The sequence below is a fragment of the Pristis pectinata genome, chromosome 9, assembly GCF_009764475.1.
Source record: "Pristis pectinata isolate sPriPec2 chromosome 9, sPriPec2.1.pri, whole genome shotgun sequence".
Classification (NCBI taxonomy): Eukaryota; Metazoa; Chordata; class Chondrichthyes; order Rhinopristiformes; family Pristidae; genus Pristis; species Pristis pectinata.
This window is the reverse complement of record NC_067413.1, coordinates 1,993,108-2,010,898: the sequence shown is the minus strand read 5'-3', so window position 1 is coordinate 2,010,898 and position 17,791 is coordinate 1,993,108. Positions and strand designations below refer to the sequence as shown.

The window sequence follows — 17,791 nt, the reverse complement described above, 5'->3', positions numbered from 1 at the left end:
CCCCTCCCCCCTCCAAGCCCAAGATTTTTCCACAAGGGAAAACATCTTATCCTCATGCACCCTGTCAAGTCTCCCCAGGATCTTGTCTTAATCAAGTAGTATGGGAACTCTAGTCAAAACCTTTCTGTGTGAAGTGCAGGCAATTAATTGCATGCTGTTGCAAGTCAGTCTGCAGATTAATTGGCATTTGTGACCTGTTTAAACCTGCCTTGGTGGAGATGTGGGAGGGCAAAGTCAATAGCATCAATGTCAAAGCTTTATGGCAACTGGTTAGACCAATCATTTGTTCCCTTACCTGTCAGGTCCAGTACCTGAAGATGGAGGGAATATGGTTTGTAGGTACCAGGACATGTGGCAAGAAATAGCTGAAGCAAATAGCTAAGGTGAAACCAAAGTCAGTAACAGTGCTCTTAGTGTTGTACATAGCACTGGTGGGGCCCATACCCTAGAACAGTTAGGCCCGTTTCTGTGTCATACAGCACAGAAATGGGCCTTTCACCCCCAACCAGATTCCCATCCAAGCTAGTTCCATTTGCCCATGTTTGGCCCAAAGCCCTCCACACCTTTCCTATCCAAGTACCTTTTACATGTTGTTAAGGTACCTGCTTCAACCACTTCCTCTGGCAGCTTGTTCCATATTACTGACCACCCTCAGTTGGAAAAAGTTGCCCTGCAGGTTCCTGTTAAATCTCTCCCTTCACCTTAAACCTGTGCACTCCAGTTCTTGGTTTCCCACCATGGGGAAAAAGACTGTGCATTCACCATGTCTATGCCTATCATGATTTTATACACCTTGAAAGATCACACCTCCTTCTACACTCCAATGAAGAGAGTCCCAACTTCTCTGCGTAACTCAGTCCCTCGAGTCCTGGCAATAGCCTTGTAAATTTCTGCACTCCTTCCAGCTTAATGGCATCTTTCCTATAGAAAAGATGAAATGGAGTAGACTCTCGCACCTTGAAGTGAGAGTTTAAAAGGTAGGTCTCTGGACTTGATGGTGAGTTTCACTTAAATGTGCCCCTTTTAGAGTCCTGTTACAAATTGTTAATAGTTGATTGGTTAATTAACAGCAGCCAATACAAAGAAGTTAGGGTCAAGCAGAGTGGCCATTTTGGAGTGGTCATTGCGAAAGTCAACCAGTGTAGGAGTGGGGAGCTGAGGCTTTGGCTTAACAGGCTTTGGTGTGAAGAGACTGAGTAAGTGGCCCAGGTGTGGAGAGTGAGTGCAGCTCTTTTTATTAAAAAAAAGCTTCAATGAGAAGGCACAGGGAAGGTTTTATTTTGTTGTTGATACTTAGTCCCTGATTCAGTGTAGGCAGGATGGTAGTTGGGGCAGTGGAATGCTCCTCCTGCAAGATGTGGGAACTCAGTGAACCTTGGGGTCACCCTGACACTACATCTGTGGGGAGTGCACCCAGGTGAAGCTCTTGACAGACCAGGTTAAGGATCTGGAAGTACTCAGGATCATAGATGAGACTTTTACTGAGTTGGTCACACCCAAGGTACAGGCTTCAGATAGATGGGTGACCATTAGGAGAAGTAAGGGGAGAAGGAAGTTAGTGCAGGGTTCCCTGTGGCCATTCCCCCAAATAACAGGTATTCTTTGGATACTGTTGAGGCGATGTTCTTTCAGGGGCCACCAGCAGTAGTCAGGTTTCTGGCTCAGAGGGAAAGGGTGCAGTCAGACAGGAGGATAGTGATAGGAGATTCTAGTGAGGGGGACGGACAGGAGATTCTGTGGCATCAGAAGAGATGCTAGTATGGTGTGTTGCCTCCTGGATGCCACGGTCAAGGATGTCTCTGGCTACAGAAAATTTTTGAGGGGGAGGGCAAATAGCCAAAGGTCATTGTACACATTGGTACAAACAACATGGGTAGAACAAGGGATGAGTTCCTGCTGAATGAGTATAGGGAGTTAGGTAAGAAATTAAAGTGCAGGACCTCAAGGGTAGTGATCTCCAGATTACTCCCAGTGCCATGTGCTAGTGAGTCCAGGAATAGAAAGATAGGCCAGATGAATTTGTGGCTGAAGAGCTGGGGCAGGGATTTGGGTTCTTGGATCATTGGGATCTCTTTTGGGGTAGAGGTGACCTGTACCAGAGGGATGGCTTGCACTTGAACCGGAGGGAGACCAAGATCCTAGCGGGGAAATTTGCTTTTGTCCCTAGGGAGGGCTTAAACGAGTTGGGCTGGGACTCGAGGGAGCAAAGTCAGTGAGAAGATGGATACATGCAGCAACCAAAGAGTGTAAGCCTAGAAATTAGGATAGCCATGTTTACAGTAAAAGGGCAGATAGGACCACTACTTTAAATTGCATCTATTTCAGTGCACGTAGCTTAACAGGTAAGGAGGGCGTGGATTGCCTCTCAAGATTGGGATATTGTGGCCATAACAAACATGGCTGAGAGAAGGGCAGAACTGGCAGCTCAATGTTCTGGGATACCAATGCTTTAGGTGTGACAGAGGAATGGGTAAGGGTGGAGGGGGTGTTGCCTTTCTGATAAGGAAGGACATAACAGCAGTGCTTAGAGAATATTCTTGAGGGATCATCCAAAGAGGCCATTTGGATAGAACTTAGAAATAAGAAGGGGATGGTCACCTTAGTAGGTCTATATCATTGACCCCTCCAATAGTCAGCAGGAACTTGAGAAGCAGATGTGTCAAGTAATTGCATATAGTTATGAGAGTAGTAGGGTAGTGCGAGTGGGAGATTTCAATTTTCTGTTATCAACTGGGCCACCCAGAGTGCAAAGGGTCTGGATGAGGTGGAATTTGTGCGGTGCACCCAAGATAGTTTCCTCGTGCAATATATGGAGGGACTTACTCGGAAAGAAGCAATACTGGACGTCCTCTTAGGGAATGAGGCAGGCCAAGTAACTGAAGTGGCAGTTGGGGAGCACTTTAGGTCCAGTGACCACAATTCTATTAATTTAAAATAGTTATGGAAAAAGATAGAACAGGTCCACAGGTTAAAGTTCTGAACTGGAGCAGGGCCAACTTTGAGGGCATTAGGCAGGATCTAGCTAGGGTCGACTGGGTGACTATTTAAAGGCAAAGGAACAGTTGGCAAGTGGGAGGATTTTAAAAGAGTTATATCGAGAGTGCAGGGGTGGCATGTTCCTGATAGGGTGAAGGGTAGATGTACCAAGTTCAAGGAACCCTGGCTGATGGGAGATAGCGAGGCTCTGGTTAGGAAAAAGAAGGAAGCGTACATCACGTTCAGGCAACTGAGTACAAATTAATCCCTTGACCAATATAAAAAGTTTAAGACCAGGCTTAAGAGGGAAATCAGGAGGGCAAAAAGAGGCTATAAGATGGATTTGGCAGGCAGGGTTAAAGATAATCCCAAGAGGTTCTTCAGTTATATTAATAGTAAAACGGTGACTAGGGAGAGACTCAGTCCTCTTAAAGACCATGAAAGCTGCCTATGTGTGGAGCCTCAAGAGATGGCCGAGATTTTTATTGTCTGTTGGTGTTTATTAAGGAGAAGATCGTGGTTGCCAGAGAAATGAGAGTAATAAGTAGTGAGATCTTGGATCATATGCATATTATGAGGAAGGAGGTACTTGCAGCCTTGGAGTGCATTAAGGTGGGCAAATCCCCAGGGCCTGACCAAGTGCACGCCCAGATCTTGTGGGAGGCCAGGGAAGAAATCACGGAGGCCCTTGTAGAAATATTTGCCTCGTCATTAGCCACTGGCGAAGTTCTAGAAGACTGAAGAGTGGCTAACGTCCTTCCATTGTTCAAGAAGGGTAGCAAGGACAGGCCAAGGAACTACAGGCCAGTGAGCCTGACTTCAGTTGTAAGGAAGTTACTGGAGTGAATTCTGAGGGACAAGGTCTACCATCACTTGTATAGTCAAGGCCTGATCAGGAATAGTCAGCATGGTTTTGTGTGTGGGAGGTCATGTCTGACAAATCTTTTGGAGTTTTTCAAAGGGGATAGATAAAGGTAGGGTAGTGGATGTTGTCTATCTTTACTTTAGTAAGGCCTTTGACAAGGTCCTGCATGGCAGGCTGACCTGGAAAGTTAGCTTGCATGGGATTCAGGGGGAGCTAGCAAGGTGGATTCAGAATTGGCTTGATGAAGCAGAGGGTGATGGTTGAAGGTCAATTCTCCGACTAGAGGCCTGTGACTAGTAGGGTGCCCCAGGGGTTGGTTTGGGACCTCTGTTATTCATTATTTATGTAAATGATTTGGATCGTACATGGCACAATTAGCAAGTTTGTTGATGATACTAAATTAGGGGGTCTTGTCGATAGTGAAACAGGTTACAATGAATCGCAAAGAGATCTTGATCAGTTCGGGAGATGGGCTGAGTAATGGCAAATGGATTTCTACTTAGATAAGTGTGAGGTGATGCATTTTGGACTGTGAAACCAGGGTAGGACTTGTACAGTGAGTGGCAGAGCACTGATGCATCTTGTGAAACACAGGGACCCTGTGATTATGCAAGTTTCCTCCCACATCCCAAAGAAGTATAGGTGGGTAGGTTAATTGGTCCCTAGAGTATACCCTGTGTGTAGGTGAGAGGTAGAATCTGCGGGGAGAATTTTTAAAAATGGGATTAATGTAGGATTAGTATAAATTGGTGGTTGATGGGTGGCACGGACTCAGTGGCCAAAGAACCTGTTTCCACGCTATATCACTATAAATATGGAATGGCATTGTTTCTGGAGGTTGCAATTAATCCTCTCAAGGGGGTGCAATGGCCTTGTTTTAAGAGGCTGTAAGTGCCCCCTCACACAGTTGAGAGTGAAATGACCTTGTTCCCAGGAGTTGTATGTGCCCCTTCTCAAAGTCTTGCCCTGAACTGTCCCACTCCACTGTCACTAACTGCAAGGAGCAGTTTTCTCCATGAAAGATGGGATGTGGAGAAAACTGGCTTCTGCACTGCAGATACCCAATCCTTTTTGCACTCTTTCTGCCATCCCACCCACTTGATTGATCTGTATCCGGGCTGACTCAGGACCCCAGAGTCAGTCTCTCAGATTCAGAATCAGGTTTATTATCACTGACATGTCGTGAAATTTGTTGTTCTGTGGCAGCAGTACAGTGCAAAGACATTAAAAATTACTATAAATTACAAAAATAAATAAATAGTGCAAAAGAGGAATAGGTAGTGTTCATGGACTGTTCAGAAATCTGATGGCGGAGCGGAAGAAGCTGTTCCTGAAACATTGAGTGTGGGTCTTCAGGTTCCTGTACCTCCTCCCTGATGGTAGTAATGTGAAGAGGGCATGTCCCAGATGGTGAGGGTCCTTAATGATGGATGTCGCCTTCTTGAGGCACTGCCTCATGAAAATGTCCTTGATAGTATAAAGGGTTGTGCCGGTGATGGAGCTGGCTGAGTCTACGACCCTCTGCAGCCTCTTTCGATCCTTCACATTGGAGCCTCCATACCAGGAGGTGATGCAACCAGTCAGAATGCTCTCCAGCGTACATCTGTAGAAATTTGCAAGGGTCTTTGGTGACATACGAAATCTCCTCAAACTCCTAATGAAGTAGAGTCGCAGGGGTGCCTTCTTCATGATTGCATCCATGTGTTGGGCCCAAGATAGATCCTCTGAGATGTTGACGCCCAGGAACTTGAAGCTGCTCAACCCTTTCCACCGCTGACCCCTCAATGAGGACTGGTGTGTGTTCCACCAACTTCCCCTTCCTGAAGTCCACAATCAATTCCTTGGTCTTGCTGACGTTGAGTGCGAGGTTGTTGTTGCGACACCACTCAACCAGCCGATCTATTTCATTCCTGTACACCTCATCGCCATCTGAGATTCTGCCAACAACAGTGGTGTCATCGGCTAATTTATAGATGGCGTTTGAGTTGTGCCTACCTAGCCAGACAGTGAAGAGTGTACAAGGAATAGAGCACTGGGTTAAGCATGTATCCTTGAGGTGCGCCTGTGTTGATCATCAGCGAGGAGGAGATGTTACTACTGATCCGCACTGACTGTGGTCTCCTGATAAGGAAGTCGAGGATCCTGTTGCAAAGGGAGGTACAGAGGCTGGGAGGATCCGGTACAGAGAGTCGTGCAGTGCTGGTCTGAGGAAGCGGATGAGCTCCTACGTGACCGTTTTGAGACAGTGGACTGGTCCATGTTCAAAGACTCAACTGCCAGCCTAGATGACTATGCCACCACCATCACAGACTTTATCAGCAAGTATGTGGAGGACTGTGTACCAAAGAAGACAATACGGGTGTTCCCAAACAGGAAACCATGGATGAACCGGGAGATCCACTCCCTACTGAAGGTGGGGACTGCTGCACCCAAATCTGGTGATCCTGATCTGTACAAGAAATCAAGGTATGACCTTCGGAAAGCTATCAGGGATGCCAAGAGGCAATACCGACTCAAAATAGAGTCCCTGACCAGCCATCAGTTATGACAGGGCTTACATGCCATAACAGGCTAAAAGACAAAGTTGGGCTTCATAATTAACAATAGCACATCCCTTCCTGATGAACTTACCGCATTCTATGCGCGTTTTGAACAGAAGGGAAGTGGATTGTCACCACCCACCCTGACAGCCTCCAATGCAGCTGAACCTGTGATCATAGTGGAGGACTTAAGATCAGTCTTTCGGAGAATGAACATGAGGAAAGCACCTGACCCAGATGGTGTCCCTGGCCGTGTGCTCAGATCTTGTGCTGATCAGCTGGCAGAAGTATTTGTGGACGTATTTAACCTCTCCCTGCTTCAATATCAGGTTCCCACCTGTTTTAAGAAGACCACTATCATCCCGGTACCGAAGAAAAGCAAGGTAACATGCCTCAATGACTACCAACCAGTGGCTCTGACATCCACCATCATGAAGTGCTTTGAGAGGTTGGTCATGGCACGCATCAACTCCAGCCTCCCAGACAACCTGGACCCTATCGCTGGAACAGGTCTATGATGCCATCTCCTTGCCCTTCACTCAGCTCTGGAGCATCTGGACAGTAAAGACACCTACGTTAGACTATTGTTTATTGACTACAGCTCTGCCTTTGATACAATAATCCCAAGCAAACTTGTCACCAAACTCCGAGACCTAGGACTCAAACACCCGCCTCTGTAACTGGATCCTTGACTTTCTAACAAACAGACTGCAATCAGTGAGGATAGGCAGCAATACCTCTGGCACAATTATTCTCAACACTGGTGCCCCACAGGGCTGCATCCTCAGCCCTCTACTCTACTCCCTATACACTCATGACTGTGTGGCCAGATTCTGCTCTAACTCCATCTACAAGTTTGCAGATGATACCACTGTCGTAGGCCGTATCTCAAACAGGGATGAGTCGGAGTACAGGAAGGAGATAGCTTAGTGGAATGGTGTCATGACAACAACCTTTCCTTCAACGTCAGCAAAACAAAAGAGCTGGTCACTGACTTCAGGAAAGGGGGCGGTGTACATGCACCTGTCTACATCAATGGCGCTGAGGTCGAGAGGGTTGAGAGCTTCAAGTTCCTGGGAGTGAACATCACCAACAGCCTGTCCTGGTCAAATCACATAGATGCCATGGCCAGGAAAGCTCACCAGCGCCTCTACTTCCTCAGGAGGCTAAAGAAATTTGGGTTGTCCCCTTTGGCTCTCACCAACTTTTACCAATGCACCGTAGAAAGCACCCTATCTGGATGTATCACGGCTTGCAACGGCAACTGCTCTGCCCAGGACCGCAAGAAACTGCAGAGAGTTGTGGACACAGCCCTGTGCATCACAGAGACCAGCCTCCCCTCCTTGGATTCTGTCTTTACCTCTCATTGCCTTGGTGAAGCAGCCAGCATAATCAAAGACCCCACCTACCCGGGGCATTCTCCTCTCCCCTTCCATCGGGTAGAAGATAAAGGAGCCTGAGGGCACGTACCACCAGACTTAAGGACAGCTTCTACCCCACTGTGACAAGACTATTGAACGGTTCCCTAATACAATGAGATGGACTATGACCTCACGATCTACCTTGTTGTGGCCTTGCACCTTATTGCACTGCACTTTCTCTGTAGCTGTGACACTTTACTGTACTGTTTTTTTTTACCTGTACTACATCAATGCACTCTGTACTAACTCAATGTAACTGCACTGTATAATGAATTGAGCTGTGCGATCAGTTTGCAAGACAAGTTTTTCACTGTACCTCAGTACAAGTGACAATAATATTCTAAGTGGAGGTTGGAGACCAGTGGTGTACCTCAGGGATCTGTACTGGGACCCTTACTCTTTGTGATTTTTATAAATGACCTGGATGAGGAAGTGGAGGGGTGGGTTAGTAAGTTTGCGGATGACATGGTTGGGGGTGTTGTGGATAGTTTGGAGGGCTGTCAGAGGTTACAGAGGGATATAGATAGGATGCAGAGTTGGGCTGAGAAGTGGCAGATGCAGGTCAACCCAGATAAGTGTGAAGTGGTTCATTTTGGTAGGTCAAATATGTTGGCAGAATATAGTCTTAATGGTAGGACTCTTGGCAGTGTGGAGGATCAGAGGGATCTTGGGGTCCAGGTTGCCTCTGTGGTTAAGAAGGCATATAGTGTATTGTCCTTCATCAATCAGGGAATTGAATTTAGGAGCCGTGAGGTATTGTTGCAGCTATATAGGTCCCTGGTCAGACCCCACTTGGAGTACTGTGCTCAGTTCTGGTCGCCTCACTAGAGGAAAGATGTGGAAGCCATGGAGAGGGTGCAGAGATTTACAAGGATGCTGCCTGGGATGCGGAGCATGCCTTATGAAAGCAGGTTGAGGGAACTCGGCCTTTTCTCCTTGGAGAGACGGAGGATGAGGGGGACCTGATAGAGGTATATAAGATGATGAGAGGTATTGATAGGGTAGATAGTCAGAGGCTTTTCCCCAGGGCTGAATTGGTGGCCACAAGAGGACATAGGTTTAAGGTGCTGGGGAGTAGATATAGAGGAGATGTCAGGGGTAAGTTTTTTACTCAGAGTGGTGAGTGCGTGGAATGGGCTGCCGGAAATGGCGGTGGAGGCAGATACGATAGGGTCTTTCAAGAGACTGTTAGATCAGTATATGGAGCTGAGTAAAATAGAGGGCTATGGTAAGCCTAGTAATTTCTAGGGTAGGGACATGTTCGGCACAGCTTTGTGGGCCGAAGGGCATGAATTGTGCTGTAATTGTTCTATGTTCTAATACCAATACCCAGGTTTTGAAGCTTGTTGATGAGTACTGAGGGCATGATGTATGTATGTATCTCTATGTAGGTTTACCAGCTAGAAAGCTCATGAATTCATACAGCAGAGGAATAGTCGCTTTCATCCACTATGCCCATGCCCACAATCGAGTACCCACCTATACTAATCCTCTTTACCAGCCCTTGGTCTATAAACTTCTCTGTCTTGGCAATTTAAGTGCTTGTCAAGAGTATCTGTCTCTACCTACCAGAGAGGCAGTGCATTCCAGTTTCCAAACCCCCTGTGCATAGGAAAAGTAAAACAGAGACAAGAAATTCTGCAGATGCTGGATGTATCTGGAGCAATACACAAAAAGTGCTGGAGGAACTCGGCAGGTCAGGCAGCGTCCATGGAGGGAAATAAACAGTCGACGTTTCGGGCCGAGACCCTTCATCAGGACTGCCATGTATTGGATAGGAAAAGTTCTTCCTTAGATCCTCTCTAAACCTCTTAGCTATTACCCTAAAACTTTGTCCTCTAGTTTTAAACATCTGTACAGGAAAGAAGTTTCCTACTATCTTTGGCCCCTCATAACTTTGTATACATTCCAGATTCCAACCACGTAGATTAAAAATTTCCTCCTCATCCCCCAAAACTTATGCCCCCTAGTTTTAGGAAGGGGAAAAGTTTCTTACTATCTACCCTATCTATGCTTCTCATAATTTTGTATACATCTATCAGGGGCCCCCTCATCCTCCTTCACCGGAAGGAAAACAAACCCTGACTATCCAGCTCTCCCCATAACTGAAATGGTCCATCCCAGACAACACCCTGGTGAATTTCCTCTGCACCCTCTCCAGTGTAATCATATCCTCCCTATAGTGTGGCAACTAGAACTGTACACAGTACTTGTGGCCTAACCAATGCTTTATAAAATTGCATCATAACCTCCCTGCTCCTATATTCCATGCCCTGGCTAATGAAGGGAAGTATCCCATGTGCTTTGTTCACCACCTTATCTACTGTGCTGCCACCTTCAGGATTCTTTGACTTGTGCACTAGGGCTCCACAATTCATTGTGTATGTCCTATCCTTATTTGTCCTCCTAAAGTGCATTACAATTAAGTTTGCAATTAAGATATCTTTATTAGTCACACGTACATCGAAACACACCTCACATCTATCAAGGCTTTCAATTCCATCTGTCATTGTCTTGCCCACTTACCAACTGATCAATATTGTCCTGTAGCTAATAACCATGCTCCTATCAACAGCACAACTGAGGTATTGAGGGTGTGGGTAGAAGAACAGGAGACATAATAGAGGGTTAGGTGATAGATGAGTGGTAAAAGGGGAAGAAAATATGGAAGGAGAGGATTGGTGGTCCTTCAGTAGAGGAAAGGGACGAGTGGTGGTAGAAAGGCTGCATAAGAACACAAGGAAATAGGAACATGAGACCACTCAGCCCCTCAAACCTGCCTTGTCATTCAGTATGATCATGGCTGATCTGTCCTGCAAAAGATGGTAAGGAAGGTTAAAGAACTAAACCGGCAGACCTCAGCATGGGGCTAGAGTTACTTGAAAGTAACCTAGAGAGCTATTCTTACTGACAGTTCCACAAGACAGCTCAGCTCCTTCTCCCGGATAACCAGGGATGGGCATTGAATGCCAGCTCTGTCACTGACACCCACATCCCGGAAGAAGCTGTGACAAACGGTTCAGTGGGCTGGTGTGCAAACCTGTGGCAACGACGCAATGTGGAGACCACATCCTGTTTAATTGCTGCCTTGCTCTGATGATTCACTGTGACAGGAAGATATCACTCATAGGCAGTTCTGAGCTTGCTCTGCCCCTTTAACGGTTAAGGTGTGGCTCAAGCAGTCTTTGCAGGTTAATTACCAAATAAGGTAAAGTCTCAGCACTATGTGAGCCAGCAGCATGCACAGGGTTTAACCCTTGGAGGTCTGGCAGCTCTTGTTCAAATTTGTCCGCAGTGCCAACATTCCCTGCTCCTGCCACCACCCCTGAGGGGCTGAGCCTCACTGGGTACACAGCCCAGCAAGATGAGTATTTCAGTGCTTTTCTGAGAAGGAGAACAGACAGGATTTTGAAGACAGACATATGCTATTTTAAAATTTGCTTCCTTGTTTTCAAATCACTCCAAGGTCTCACACAACTCCAGGTCTGTAATCCGCTCCAACCCCTACACCCCTCCCTGTCTCTGTAACCCCCTCCCTCCCTCCCCTGCACCCCTCCCTGTCTCTGTAACCCCCTCCCTCCCCTGCACCCCTCCCTGTCTGTGACCCCCCCTCCCTCCCCTGCACCCCTCCCTGTCTCTGTAACCCCCTCCCTCCCCTGCACCCCTCCCTGTCTCTGTAACCCCCTCCCTCCCCTGCACCCCTCCCTGTCTCTGTAACCCCCTCCAGTCCCTGCACCCCTCCCTGTCTCTGTAACCCCCTCCAGTCCCTGCACCCCTTCCAGTCTCTGTAACCCCCTCCCTCCCCTACACCTTCCCTGTCTCTGTAACCCCTTCCAGTCCCTGCACCCCTGTCTCTGTAACCCCTCGTCCCTACACCGCTCCGTCTCTGTAACCCCCTCCAGTCCCTACACCCCTCCCTCTCTGTAACTCATCTAGTCTCTACGCCCCTCCCCATCTCTGTAACCCCCTCCAGTCCCTACACCCCTTCCTCTAACCCCCTCCAGCCCTACACCCTTCCCTGTCTCTGTAAGCCCTCTGCCCCCTACATTCTTCCAAACTATCCAGCCCTTACACCCTCCCTATCTCTGTAAATCCCTCCAGCCCCTACACCTCACTTACTGTAACCCACTCCTGCCCCCATACCCCCCATCTCCATATCCTCCCTAACCCCTACACTCCTTCATCTCCAACCCCTCCAACTCCTACACCCCTCCCTGTGTAACCCCCTCCTGCCCCTATACCCTTTCCCATCTCTATATCCACCCTACCCCCTACACCCTCCCTCTGTAATCTCGAAACCCTAGAACCGTATCCGTCTCCAGACCCCACATCCCTCCCCATCACTGTGACCCACTACTCCTTATCTCTAACCTCCTCCAGCCCCTGTCTAATTGATTGGCTGCTGGTCTGACTGGAAGTTTGTGACTGTGAATGATTGGCTCGCCAAGTGGTAGGAGTCAGGCTCTGAGTCAGCAACAGGTAACCTGCATTCCATTCCTTATAGGGAAGAGCACTGGCCCAGGTGAAGCAGACAGTATGTTACCGAAGAATTGGTCTAGGGACATGACGTTTCTGCCTGTAAAGGGAAGCAATAGTCCTTTGTTCCCCCTCTGTAATAAGGGTGGCTGTAGATCCCATTACAATAGGTGGGGAATTAGAGTCATAGAGCACTACAGCATAGAAACAGGCCCTTTGGCTCATCTAGTCCATGCCGGCCTGGCTTTCTGCCTACTCTCATCTACCTGCACCGGGAAAATAGCCCTCCATACCTCTCTCATCCATGCACCTATCCAAACTTCTCCCAAATCTTACAATTGAACCTGCATCTACAACTTCTGCTGGCAGCTTATTCCACACTTGCACCACCATGAGTGAAGTAGTTCCGCCTCAGATTTCCCTTAAATATTTCACCTTTCACCCTAAACCTATGACCTCTAGTTCTAGTCTCACCCAACCTGAGGGGAAAAAGCCTGCATGCATTCACCCTATCTATACCCCTCATAATTTTGTATACCTCTATAAGATCTCCCCTCACTCTCCTATGCTCCAGGGAATATAGTCCTAACCTATTCAACCTTTCCTTATAACTCAAGATCTCAAGTCCCAGCAACATCTGTGTAAATTTTCTCTGCACGCTTTCAAGCTTATTGATATCTTTCCTGTAGGTAGGTGACCAGAACTGCACACAGAACTCTAATTTTGGCCTCAATGTCTTTTACAACTTCAGCATAACATTCCAAATTCTGTACTCAATGGCCTGATTTATGAAGGCCAAAGTGCCAAAAGCTCTCTTTATGACCCTAATTACCTGTGACGCCACTTTCAAGGAACTATGGATCTGTATTCCCGGGTCCCTTTCTTCTTCCTCCCAAAGTGCATCACCTCACACTAGTCTGCATTAAATTCCAACTGCCATTTTCCCAGCTGGTCCAGATCATTCTGTAACCTTTGATAGCCTTCCTCGCTGTCCACTACGCCCCCGATCTTGGTGTCATCTGCGAATTTGCTGAACCAGTTTACCACCTTATCATCTAAATCATTAATATAGATGATAAACAACAACTGGCCCAGCACAGCCCAACAATGAATTCAGTAAATTTGGAAATCAGATTCCCGGTTAAATCCTAGGGGTGCAAGAAAACTCGCCCTTCTGGGTCTACACCTGACTCCAGATCTTGTCTACCACTTCCCTTACAGCACAAAGTGTAGTCATTAGCCATCTTCCTTTTACACCCTCAGTCCTGATGCAGGGTCTTGATCTGAAATGTTAACTATCTCTCTACCTCCACAGATGCTGCCTGATTAGCTGAGTTCCTCCAGCAGGTTGTTTTGCTCCAGATTCCAGCCTTGTGAATGCAGTTACTGTAACCTTGCCTACATACCAAGGGAACTTTTCTCAGGCAGTCTCTTTATTTGGGAATCAGCTTCCCCGAAAGCCCAGCACTAGTTAAATGGAGAAGGATGGTGAGTCACTCAGGGCGTGTGGAATTAATCCAGGACTAATGAATAGCTTGGTTTACAGTGGGAAGAAAACAAGAACATCAAAGAATTTGCATTGCTGCAGCAACTTTTGTAATTTTTAGGCAGTGTCTCAGGATTGAGGATGACTTACTTCCACTCGAGTTCAGTGGGTCCTGAGGTGGTGAGGCCGAAGGGAAGTGCAGATGCTCCCACAGGTGGGGTTGGTTAGTATTTTGTGAGGTGGTGAGCTTCTTCCACTGTATGCTCCCAATGAAAGGCCTCGAGGCTCTCTGCACCATCGTGACTACTCCTCCACTTTGAGAGATCATGGTTCCCAGGAGTCAGTAAGGATATTGCATTTCTCCAAGGAGGCTTTCAGCACATCCTTGAATCTTTTTCTCTGTCCACCTCGTAATCCCTTTGCATGGCAGAGCTCAGAATGGCGTCTGTTTCTGGAGCCTGGTCTGATGCTAATGACAGAGCACGTCCAGTATATCCTGAATGAAGAACTTTGTTCTGACAAAAGGTCTTTGACCTGAAACATTAACTCTGTTTCCCTTTCCACAGATGCTGCCTGACCTGCTGAGTGTTTACAGCATTTTTTGTTTTTATTTCAGTTTCCCATCATCTGGAGGTGTTTTTGATATCCACAGAATGAAGATAGACAAAAGAACCAAAATTGATATGAGGAAAAATTTTCTAATGCAATGAGTTGATATGGTCTGGAATGCATTGCCATGTCGTGGAAGCTGATTCAAGTGTAGCATTCAAAGGGGAACTGGATAAGTATTTGAAAGGGAAGAGGTAGGAAGTAGAATTGGTAAGATTACTCTTATATAGAGCTAGTACAACCTTGATGGGACAAGTAGGCTCCTTCCACTGTAACTGTTCCATGATTCTGTGAAAACTGTTTACCTTGAATTGATGCTGGTTACCAGATAACTAGTGGGCAGAAAGAACAGGAAGCTACCACCCACTCTATTTCACATATGGTCATTTTTTTTACGTTTAGTTGAGAGAGCAGGTGGGGTGCCTCACTTTAACATCCTGTCTGATAGAAAATGGTGCAGATAAGAACATAAGGAAAAAGAGCAGGATTAGGCCATTTGGCCCATGGAGCCTGCTCCACCATTCAATAAGATTATAGCTGAGCTACTAATGTCATGGTTTATTTTAGTTTATTTTGTTGTGTAAGTAATGTGTAACTTACGTTAATTTAAGTTTATGTTATATTTGTCATGTACTCTGCTGCCGCTGCAAAAAGCTAATTTTCATGGTGTTTATACCCTGGGTATGTATGCCCATGACGATATTCTTGAACTTGAAACACCATTTTCTGGCACCATCTCCATATCCCTTAATTGCCCTAATGCCCAGAAGTCTTTCTCTCTTTTGAATGAAATCGGTGACTGAGCTTTCACAGCCCTCCAGATTTGAGAATTCAAAAGGTTCACCACACTCTGCCTGAAATAACTTTCTCATTTCAATCCTAAATGGCTTGCCCTTTCTGTTGAGTACCACTGGGTTGTACTCAGCCAAAAGACTGGGTTTAGCACTTACTCCTCAATCCTGCACTGAGGACATTTTGTTCTCAAGTCTGCAGAGTGACTGGCGTGAGAGTGCACTCCAGTAGGTCTTAAGCTTTTCATCTTCAGGAAGAATAATCCTGGTCCCTGCACACAACCAAAGTCCCCCACTCCTGGGCTCATTCTGGTAAAAATTTCCTCAGTACCATCTGCAAGGCCTGATACCCTTCCTGGAGCAGAGGACTGGAATTGAACCTTTATTGTTTCTTGCTTAATCATGGGGGTGAGCTGCCTTCTTGACCCATGCTCTGCTGGTGAAGGTGCTGCCTCAGTATTGCTGGGGAGGAAATTCCAGGATTTAGACCAGCAGTGATGAAGGAATGGGGATATATTTCCAAGTCAGGATGATGTGGTACTTGGAGGGGAATCTGCAGGTGGTGGTGTTCCTATGGATGGTAGAGGAGGTGGGTTTGGGGATGCTGTTGGATTAGTGTGAGCAAATAACTGAAGCCAATGCTCACTGCAGCCAAAGTGCACTGAGTGTTTGGGGTGGAACCTGTGGGATGTCCTAAAGGTCGAGCTGGGAGTCTCCCACTGCAGACCAGGAGCCAGGGTCGTGTCCGCAATTGTCCCGAATCCGACCGGTGGGTTCCTAAACGAAAAGAGGTTGTCAGAAATACTCGGTGGGTCAGGTAGCATGTGTGGAGAGGGAAACAGAGTTAACGTTTGTGGCCATGGAACCTTTTGCTTTGGTTAACACTCAATGCCCACCTTGAAGTCCTGCTGTTCTCTTACAAGATTTCCATGCAATTCCTTTACAGTGGCATGGTAGAGTAGCAGTTAGCATAATTCTATTACAGCGCCAGCGACCCGGGTTCAATCCTGCCGCTGTCTGTAAGGAGTTTGTACGTTCTCCCTGTGTCTGCGTGGGTTTCCTCCGGGTGCTCCGGTTTCCTCCCACATTCCAAAGACGTACAGGTTAGGAAGTTGTGGGCGTGCTATGTTGGTGCCGGAAGCGTGGCGACACTTGTGGGCTGCCCCCAGAACACTCCACGCAAAAGATGCATTTCACTGTGTGTTTCGATGTACATGTGACTAATAAATCAATATTAAATTATTACCATGTAGATGCTCCGTGGTTTATGCTTTTGAAAAGGTTTTCCTATTCCTTTCTATTCAGATGTTGACAGACCCGCTAATAGTTACTGCTCTTGTTTCGGATTTCCGTCATCTGCAGCTTTTTTACCTCAGGTCATCTCCTGGGATCTTGCTGTGCGCGGGTTGGCCGACTCTCCTCCCACAATGCAACGCTTCCGCGCTGAAGCGCACGCTGCAGAAGGCGGGATAACCAGTGGGTGGAGTCATGGATTGATTGACATCCGCATTCGGCGCGGCGGAGTCAGCGGCGCGGATCGGCTTGGGAGGCGGAGTTGGGCGGGCAAACGCCGGTCATTGTCCGAAAGGGGCGGTGTCGGCCTCGGTGATTGGAAGTAAGGGGCGGTATGGGCTCTGCTGATTGGTTTATCTGCGCTGATGATTTGGGGGTACGGGGTCCGCGTTTGTGATTGGTGTGGGGGCGGGGTCGGTGACTTTGATGGACGGGGGGCGGTGTCGACGCCGGAGATTGGTCTGGGGGCGGAGTCAGCGCCGGAGCTGGAGGGGGCGGAGTCAGCGCTGAGGGGTGGGCGGGGCTGGTTCAGTGACAGTGATTGGCGTGGGAGGTGACGGCTAGGCCTGGGGCCTGGGAATGTTTGTGTGAAGAGCAGCGGGGCACAGGGTTGACGACAGTAACATGGAGAACGGGACGACAGTGAGTGGAAGCCGGGGGGCGGGCCCGGACTCCCCGGGCTAGACCCGACTGGGCTGTTTACACCTTGCACCCTAATTGGGACCGTGGTGGGCCCTATCGGTCCGGCGAGAGGGGACTGAGGCGCTGGAGGGGGCGGGGCTGGTGATGGGTCGGGATAGGGCTGAGGGGAGAGGTGAGTTGGGCTGAGGGTGTGGGTAGGGATAGGGCTGAGGGGAGAGGTGAGTTGGGCTGAGGGTGTGGGTCGGGATAGGGCTGAGGGGAGAGGTGAGTTGGGCTGAGGGTGTGGGTAGGGATAGGGCTGAGGGGAGAGGTGAGTTGGGCTGAGGGGATGGGTCGGGATAGGGCTGAGGGGAGAGGTGAGTTGGGCTGAGGGGATGGGTAGGGATAGGGCTGAGGGGAGAGGTGAGTTGGGCTGAGGGTGTGGGTCGGGATAGGGCTGAGGGGAGAGGTGAGTTGGGCTGAGGGTGTGGGTAGGGATAGGGCTGAGGGGAGAGGTGAGTTGGGCTGAGGGTGTGGGTAGGGATAGGGCTGAGGGGAGAGGTGAGTTGGGCTGAGGGTGTGGGTCGGGATAGGGCTGAGGGGAGAGGTGAGTTGGGCTGAGGGTGTGGGTAGGGATAGGGCTGAGGGGAGAGGTGAGTTGGGCTGAGGGTGTGGGTCGGGATAGGGCTGAGGGGAGAGGTGAGTTGGGCTGA

General features: G+C 48.2%; 1 protein-coding gene and 1 long non-coding RNA gene across 4 annotated transcripts in view; one reads left to right on the top strand and one right to left on the bottom strand.

Moving 5' to 3' along the window:
• The window catches only part of LOC127574140 (uncharacterized), a 99,375-nt gene extending 84,864 nt beyond the window's left edge, over positions 1 to 14,511 (bottom strand). The window contains exon 1 of the long non-coding RNA XR_007956870.1: positions 13,915 to 14,511. This is a non-coding gene — a long non-coding RNA (uncharacterized LOC127574140). The remainder of the gene's footprint in view (positions 1 to 13,914) is intronic.
• Positions 14,512 to 16,540: 2,029 nt separating this feature from the next.
• si:ch73-173p19.1 (uncharacterized) overlaps positions 16,541 to 17,791 on the top strand; it is a 31,085-nt gene continuing 29,834 nt past the window's right edge. The window contains exon 1 of one of the 3 annotated variants that reach the window (XM_052022865.1): positions 16,541 to 16,640. Coding sequence is in view for 1 of the 3 variants with exons in the window: in XM_052022864.1 (XP_051878824.1) it covers positions 17,082 to 17,099 (18 nt within the window). In the remaining 2 variants the exon portion in view is untranslated. Of the gene's footprint in view, positions 16,641 to 16,701; positions 16,780 to 16,979; positions 17,100 to 17,791 lie in introns of those variants that run through there. The other 2 variants (XM_052022866.1, XM_052022864.1) reach the window with 2 other exon arrangements.